Genomic DNA, 8,981 nt, shown 5'->3' on the forward strand with positions numbered 1-8,981 from the left:
AAAGACTAAGAAGAAGTCTCTGCTACCTGCTCTTTGCTCTTTCTTGTAACCTATGGAACATAAGATTATTTAATTCTAACATTATGTCTTTACTTTGTTGAAAAAGATTACGAGTTTAAATGTGATATGGATTGCTTATGCAATATCATGCAATATTAACGATATTAGAGCTAGGGAGTTGACCTAGACACACAATGAGTCAACAATAATTTGGTATTGAACTTGCCATATATGGAGGTCGAACTTAAAATGTTCCACGTACAAGTGAAGAAAAAAAATCAGTAAACTGTAGTGGTAGTGGCAGGTTAAAACTTAAGTGGAAAGCAAGTAATACTTGTTAAAGCTTAAGCAGATAACCCAGGAGGGGAAAAAGAGAAAAAGATGGTTGGGGAGGTGTTGCTTGAAGTTTGATGAATTATGATATTGGTGGGTATTAAATTGTTTAGATAGTATTTATATGATACATATCTACCATCACATGTTACACGTGAAGTGGGTTAATAAACCAACATTTTGGTCCTACGACTTTATTAGATCCCCCACAGCCTACTATGCAGAATGTGACTAAGCATACAAAACTATATAGCTTCATGGATCATGGTTATGTTTCCATTGGAAATGAATGTCAAGCCTACTTATTCCAAGGAGGGAAAAAACCCTTATATTGTCCTAGAAAACACGACCCTGTAAACTTAAATGTCCTAGTTCGATCTTATTACAAGTGCAAAAACACTAAAGTTTACTTGATACGAATGATTTGCAAATGATTATTCATGGCCGGACTTCATCTATGGTCTTGAATATCCAATGAGAACGTGAATCGTAAAGGCTTCGGCATATTTGGAAGTACTTTTTAAATAACTAAAAGCACTTTCAGATCGTTAAAAACACCTCTGACCATGCATAACATAAAAAAGTTAAAAGTGCTTTTAAGTTCAAAAAAGTATTAGAAGTGCTTTTTGGAAAAGGCATGCTATTGCATTCTTATTAAAAATTCTTTTTATTGAAAGTGCTTTTGAGCAGTACTTTTAAAGAAGTCGTTCCAAACGAGTCTCTTGGTGTTCAATTACATGCCAAGTAACATCCTGCATCGCCACAAAATATGATTTGTGGCCAAATTGTGAGGAGATGATATCCCTAGTTTACTGAACTGAGATAATGAGGATTGGACTATCAAGTTGAACAAATGTTCTGAATGATTATGAATACCAGACCCCAGACCCCTCTTCAGGGCTGAAACTTACATGCAACCGAGTGTATAACGTTTCACTTTTACCTTGTAGGGAGAGAAGCCGACGCAAACACTATTCTGTTCTCAGCGGAAACCGCCCCAGATATTGAACTCGAAGGACATTTGGAAGACTGGACTGGATCCAATGGAGAAGGGAAAAAGAAAACAGTATACACAATCCAGCAACACATGGAAAAGGAGCCCACTTTGGCAAAAGCCTCAGCCTTGACACGTTATTTCCCAAAAGTTTACATTTTTCTGATAATCTGTGATGTTTCTTCAAATGGTAAAAGTGATACGAAAAATGAATTGATGAAATTGAAAATAGAAGATCTAACAGTTGTGACTAAAACACTCGTAGGTAGCATAGAGAACTCAAATTGTGAACATTGAACTTCGAATATGGTAATGCCTACAAAACACCACAAACTTCTCATATTTACTCTCCACTCTCACTTTTTCTTTTTGAAACTGTGTTTGTATCAATGAAAATTTAAAGGAAAGCAAGAATTGACCACTCAAGAACTTGAAGTGGAGCAAAATCTAAAGCCCCTAAACTTTTGACTGGGAATTTTGCTTCCATAAAAGAGGCATACTTTACTCTCTACCGCTAACTTTTTCATTTTTCTAAAGAACCAAGGACTTCCATTCCAACAAAGCACAATTTCCACCCCAAGAAAGCACAAATCTACGGGGCCCTTGCCTAATCTTTTATTCTCTAGTCTCTATTATGGTTACAGTAAGTAAACATCACTTCCACGACATTATCATGTAAACTGGACATATAAGTATGCAATCGTCACTGAAATCTGAAAACATGAATTCTGACATCATTAATGTTAAACTTACACAGTACCGTCGGGTAGAATCCTAACCACATAAGTATATTGACCCCGCCAATAGAATTTCTGTTTGATTTTCTATCTAGTGGTAACAAAACAAAAAGCACAGACTACATATTTAAAGAAAAAAGTCTATGGCGCCGCACTATTATTGTTTTCAAAACAAGTTGCATACGAAAGCAGGTTGATCGCCAACATTAATTAGATTATTCAGACGAGTACAAGCAGTCTTCTTGGTGAATAAATAACTCTTCATATACACGAGTGGATATAAATTACAGAAGATGTGTACAGTTCATAAATTACACACAAACAATGCAACAAGTCACTGCGAGTTACAGAAACAAACATGCACATACTTCAGAGCAAGTCACAAGATTGAGACAGAAAGTGAAGACTCGTTTCCTCTTATAAATTAGGACACTCACCAGAAAAATCAAGATTGAACATACATGTCCATGTGCTGTCCATTTAGGTTTGCCGGAACAAACTTGTTTATCTCGTCCACTTTCTTAGTCTCATCAATGAACTCGCAAACAGCATTACCATTTTGGATGTTGATCTGACCCTCACTTTTCAGGGAACCAGCATAAGTGGTGTCTTCTTTGTAACTACCCATACTGTGACGATTTCCTTTCATTCTGTCTCCTCGAGATACTTTGACTGTTTCACTGCAGCTCATCCTCCGGCCAAGCTTTGGCGACTTTGCACGAGTTGGTGGCAGCTAGCATAGAGACAAGGGAAAAATTAACAAACTTGAGCTGTCATTTACACACATAAAAATATTAATCTATTTGTCACACTTCCCCTACAATGTAATACTATTCTATGCTAACCACCAGAATCTGTGGTTTCAAATACCGTATCAGAATTTCATACAGGGTAGAACCAGATAAAGTCTCTGTATAACCTTTTTAAGTTCAGTTTTAGGTGGAGGTCCCTCGTGATAGAAGCTTGGCATCGGGTTTGCCTTAAATGTTAAACTCTTTCTCAGTTGCTTGATAGCTGCCTCCTTCTCTTCCTTGAATTCCAAGATTATGAAGCAGCCAAAGGTAAAGCAAAATCAGGTAAGAATGACCAAGTTGAACTCAAAAACATGAACATATTAAAAGAAGGCAAGACACAATGGAACAACAAACAACATCCGTTCAATGGTGTGTGCCCCTCTGTGTGTGCGTGCATGTGTGTGTGTGTGTGTGAGAGAGAGAGAGAGAGAGAGAGAGAGAGTAAAACCTTGGTCCTTGCATCACTTTCAGTTTTTTGCACCTCCAATGCTTGGTGCTTCTCCTCTAACCTTGAATAAAACTAGATGTGGCAACAATAATAAGGGTACATAGTTAATGCTTAGTGATCTACTCATCGGACTAATTAAATTAACTACACATAATAAAAAACTGTGAAGGCACTACCTCCTTTCTTTTCTCCGCACGCTCAGTGCATCTAAACGTTGGAGCTGATGCAACAATTGCTCTGGACCTAATAGTTCGTGCAGATGCTACTGTGCTATGCATGTTCAAGGAATAGAATTCAAATCCCGATAAGAAGTCAGTAGTAGGAAGAAGATAAAAAGACATGAATCAAGCTAGGACTTCAAAATGTAGTAGGATACGTGGAAGCAACAGAACAGGAATCTTCCTCATCAGAATGCTTCTTCTTATCTGGTTGCATTGGCATCCTTAGTACCAAAGGTGATATTGGCTGCATAGATATAAATGTCATCACAAACTTCTATGACTCCAACAAAGATAATGCATGAAAGGAAGTCAAGGAAAATCATGACAAATGTTATTGTCATATTTCAAAAGAATAAAAAAGAAATAATGGATACATAGGGAATTTAAAACAAACTATATTAGATGCATCTAGGCTTAGTTGACAGGAGCTACCTGGTTATGCTTTGTGGTATTAAGATGACGCAGATCACTTCTGTTGGGTAATTTATTGGCACCATTACCGCAATCAAGTACAGCACTGACTGGACGACTTCCACATGAAGCACGCTTTTCAGTCGCTAAGGTAAATGGCTGTGGAACAGTGTGTTTTGTTCTAGCATTTCCCGCAGCAGGTTTTGATGCACGTTTTGCAGATGCTAGTGACTTACTACTAACCTTTGTTTTCCCGGAATCCAATTGAACCTTATCCAAAGGCTGGTCATTATCAGAGTTCGACCTTACTACATTCTGATCCTCACTAAATTTTTCAATAAGACTTATTTGAGAAACATCAACAGAGTTTTCTGTAGTACATTCTTTCACTTCATACTCCTTTACTTCAAGACTTTCTTCCAAATTTTGTTGTTCACGATCCCCATTAATATGCTCATATGACTCTGAAATCACATGATCACTGGGGATTCTCTCATGATTTGAATCATGAGAAAGACCTTCTGAGTAATTTGTGACACATTCTGATTCCTTGTCCATGCAGATATCTGTAACTTCTATCCCCATTACACTTGCAATACAGAAAAAGCATCACAATTGCATCAATATCATTATAGGTTTATCTGCAAACTGCAAACATGTTTGCACCTCTCATTATTTACAAAAATAAAATAAAATTTGGTCATGATTTGCTGCTTACAAACTCCGTAAATAGTGTGAATATTTTTAACTCACAAAAGTGCCCAACCATATTTTTAATTCATGTTTGTACCATCCTTCTGGATATGCTGCTATTAGAAAATAAAAAAGATTTTATTTTCCTGACCAAAAAGAAGAAAATGAAAGAGAGAGGGGAACAAAAGAAGACGCAAGAGTGATAGTATTTTACAAGTTACAATGTAATGTTTTAAAGAAATATAAAGCAATTCCAGAACAACTCGTGTGGGCAAATATAACAAAAATGTGACGTGATTTGAGTTTTAAATACTCAACATGTGTAAGCATCATTAAATCATTAAGATTTGGAATCTTAAAGACAGATGAAACCACCCTTCTTCCGTGAGGAAAGATTTGTACACTAATTTTTCTGCAGATAGATGAAAATTACCTTGTACTATCAAAGGAAGATGACAATTGACAAACAATGAGCAAGTGAGAAAAGATGATAAAGCATATGAACTATTCAGAAAGTCATCATTCCCTTCGGGAGTATGATGGGTCTAGTAAGTATGAAAAGAGATGTTAATTATTAAACATAAAGTAGCAAGAGACAGAATCATTTGCTTTGCCAACAACCATAGATGTGAAGACAGAGAAGGGGAAGAACAAAATGAAACATAAAAAATACGTTGGTGTGCTCAATCCATAATTTCTATGTTGTCCCCAATACGCCCTGAGACATTGCCAAAGACAGAAAAATCAAAGAAATGGCGAGGGTTTTACAAAGCAAAGGAGAATCACTCTGTATTAAACTTAAATTGCGGTAACAGGCAATTTTGAGACATGAGTATATGTGTATGATAGAAAAGCAGAAAGTGATCCAATAAAAAATGTTAACCAAATATAGAATCACTCCAGTAAACAAAGTCACTCATTTACTTCACTTTCAAATTTTATGGAAACAGAGGAATAGTGGACCAATTTGAATACTAAGCTTGAATTCAAAATTCAAACGATTTTGCAACTAATTTGTTGGATTAAATACAGACAAAATATATCTAATAAACAAGCACCAAAAAGAGCATATGCAATAAAAAGAGAGGGGCTTTTTGCATGTAAGCACTTGGAAACATTACACTTTAAAGAAAAACACTTCAAATCCAATACTTTAGAAAGAAAAAAAAGCTCAATTGACTGACTTGGTAATAAGGGGGGATTTTACAAGTAAGAATCAATTAGAGGATGACAAAATGGGGATTTTTTTTCTTCTCAAATTGAGCTATTGGAAGTGTTTTTTGTATAAAACTTACGGTTGTCGGGGTGTTTTCATAATTTACTAAACAAAATTAGGATAATCATGCTTAATTAGGGGGAAAACACCAAACACAATACATTGATTAGCTTTGGCTGAGTAAATAGCTTACTTTGAATATAAAAACAGACATTTTCTTTCACACACAGAAAAAAGGGTATCAAGCGAACCCATTTCACCTCAACTGTGTTAAATTATAATAACCAGTTAACCACATTGGAAATTGGAATATGGGTTCTTGCATTCTCATTCCCCAGATACTATAAAAACACCAAAATTCGAAAAAAAATCGTGTATTTTCCCAGCTGCATTTTCTCAGCAACCAAGCAGAGATCTAAGTGAACCAAACAAGTGTAAAACGCAGATTTCAAAATCTGGGTTTTCATAAATAATTAGCAAAAATAAAACCAAATGCACGAAGAAACAAAACGAAAAACAGATCAAATGAAACGATTGCACAAATTGATAATGCATTTCATGGACGCGCAACAAACTATAGCGTTTCTAGCAGATCGAGAGCAGGGATGGAAGAGAAGGTGGCAAGGGTGGTAATTAACTCACAGTTTTGGTCCGAAGTCTGAAGATGTAGGAGGATTTCGCTGTGTGTGTCTGTGAGCCTCTGTGCCTCTGTATACATGGACCTCGCCTTATCGAGCTGTTACGTTTTCAAAGCATAATATGTTTTCTGTTGCTTTTATATGCGCGGTGCCTCGTCGGCATTGACGCCGTTTCTTAACGCCTATTAATTCTTTGTCTTGAATTATTTTATTTTCATATGGCATGAATTAAAATAAAAAATAGAATACAAGCGAGATTAATGGAGGAATATGAAACTCGGGTGTAATAAGAATTAGAAATGAAGAAGAATGACTAATAAAAGGAGTGGGCCAGTGGTGTGGATTGCTTTGGCGATTAAAGTTATTTTCTTTTCTTTTTTATCCATTACTTTTGAAGTTCAAGTCTGTCCCCTTTGTTCCTGGTGTAGTAAATTACTTATTTAAATCAAAATTGAAAAAAAGTTGAAGGGTTAAATTAAATATAAGTTTAATTTTCTTGGTTCTAAAGTGTTTTTCATGTGTTTCCTCGTACTTTTTCCTCTTCCATTAAGCAATATATATAAGGTTGTGCTATCCACATACTTATTTTTATTTTACACACACCTTTTTTAATTTTCAGGCGTCGGATCGAATGAATTGAAGAAGATCAATGACAAAAAATTAACAAGAGTGTGCGAGAGATAAAAATAGGTGTATAAATAGCACTATCATATATGTATATAAGAGGCTTTTAAGGGAAGGGATCCCCATTTTTTTAAATGGGAAGTAGTTGTGGGACCCATACCACATCTAACTTCACCAATCCGAACCTATTTTTCAAGTTGGACCTTATTTGTACCATACTTGACCAATCTCGAAACTACTGAGCATCGGTCAACGTTATACCGTCAAGGACCCAGAAGAGTTTCCCTCCAACCAGAAGGCCAATCATAGCGCGACACGTGTCGACATCAGAAGCCAATCATAACGCAACACGTGTCAACATCAGAAGCCAATCACAACACGACACGTGTCAATGTCAGAATGAAACTAGAAACTCTCTTCTATAAATAGAGATCATTCTCTCACAATATTTCCTAATGTCATTTGTACTAAATCATTCACTTGTACTCACTAAAGGAAAGCGTAAACCTATGTACTTGTGTAAACCCTTCACAATTAATGAGAACTCCTCTACTCCGTGGACGTAGCCAATCTGGGTGAACCACGTACATCTTGTGTTTGCTTCCCTGTCTCTATCCATTTACATACTTATCCATACTAGTGACCGGAGCAATCTAGGGAAGGTCACAAACTTAACATTTTCTGTTGTACCAAAGTCCTCACTGATTTTGTGCATCAACATTTGGCGCCGTCTGTGGGAACGATACTTATTCCCACTCTCTTCAGCTTTGCCAAGCTGCTTTCCACCGTTCGTACACTCTCTTTTGACCAGGCATCTCTCTCTAACATGGGGAGCGAAGGAAGCCACAACACATAGAATGACACCCCTCTTGCATCTAGTGCGAAGCAACGAAAGAATGAAGAAAAGAGGGTTGCTCTTCAAGCTAAAGCGGATGAGCTAGAAGCTCAGAACAACAAGATAGCAATGAAGAATGAGGTCCTCTAGGAGCAGTATGAGAAGCTCTTTGAGACACTCCACGAAACTAGGCATACTCAAGCACGCGAGCTCGTTGCCTCTATGGACATCAACCATCATCTGGGTGCCTCCAAACACGAAGGTTCACCTCCCTTCGACATGGGTATCCCTGATGAGGAGCGAGCTCATCATAAAAACATTGATCAACATGAGACTTCTCTCAACCCAGATGCTTCGACCCGAAGTAGAAGAAATGGAGGAAAACACCTCCTTGCAGAAGGGTTGGAAGGATCGCAAGCCGTTTATCATGACTGCCGAGACTTCCTAAAGCAACGTCGAGATAATCCTCTCCACATATGCTCGAAAATCAATGACCTAAGGGTTTCTGAAAGACTCGATCCCCTCCCATGACCCAGGCCAAGTGCCAATCTAGGGAAGGAACGACTGGTCCCAGAGGAACATGAAGGTATGGGGGACTCTGAGGTATTTCGACAGACTCGCCCTAGAAGTCAGTATGGCGAGTCTAAGAAAAAACCACACACCCTTGCTCAAACTTTCTTACTTCCAAGAGGCGATGGAAACTTACGAAAGAAAATTCCAGTGGTACATGACTCCACTCAAGACCCCCTTGTCCTACAGCTCATTGAGGAAGTAAACAAGTTGAAGGCCGAACGTCAGGCCGAGATACCTGACTAGAACCAACCCAGGCCTGGCCCTTTCACAAGAAGGATCCTCGACAACCCCTTCAAGCGAAGACAAAACAAAAGCTTTGTTTACAACTCTATACTGGAAGGGAGGACCTAATTGAACACCTTAACCTAATTTGAGTCCACCATGGCATATCTGATGCACACCGACGAAGAGCGATGTCTTCTCTTCCCTTCCACCCTCTCTGGCAGAGCTCTAAACTGGTATTG

General features: G+C 37.7%; 1 protein-coding gene across 2 annotated transcripts; it reads right to left on the reverse strand.

Annotated features, from left to right (window-relative positions):
• Positions 1-2,245: 2,245 nt before the first annotated feature.
• LOC126608529 (protein WVD2-like 3) lies at positions 2,246-6,648 on the reverse strand. 2 transcript variants are annotated; one of them, XM_050276468.1, is made up of 7 exons: positions 6,490-6,648; positions 3,960-4,527; positions 3,683-3,771; positions 3,483-3,576; positions 3,307-3,378; positions 2,984-3,094; positions 2,246-2,797 (listed from the first exon to the last, which is right to left on the reverse strand). In XM_050276468.1, exons 2-7 carry the CDS (start codon positions 4,521-4,523, stop codon positions 2,510-2,512), a joined length of 1,218 nt encoding a protein of 405 aa, XP_050132425.1. In that variant the 5' UTR covers positions 4,524-4,527; positions 6,490-6,648; the 3' UTR covers positions 2,246-2,509. The 2 variants fall into 2 exon arrangements, with proteins under 2 accessions (XP_050132425.1, XP_050132426.1); XM_050276469.1 differs by having other exon boundaries at positions 3,960-4,586; positions 6,490-6,608.
• Between the last annotated feature and the right edge of the window lie 2,333 nt (positions 6,649-8,981).

This window comes from Malus sylvestris, chromosome 16 (genome assembly GCF_916048215.2).
Source record: "Malus sylvestris chromosome 16, drMalSylv7.2, whole genome shotgun sequence".
NCBI classification, from domain to species: Eukaryota; Viridiplantae; Streptophyta; class Magnoliopsida; order Rosales; family Rosaceae; genus Malus; species Malus sylvestris.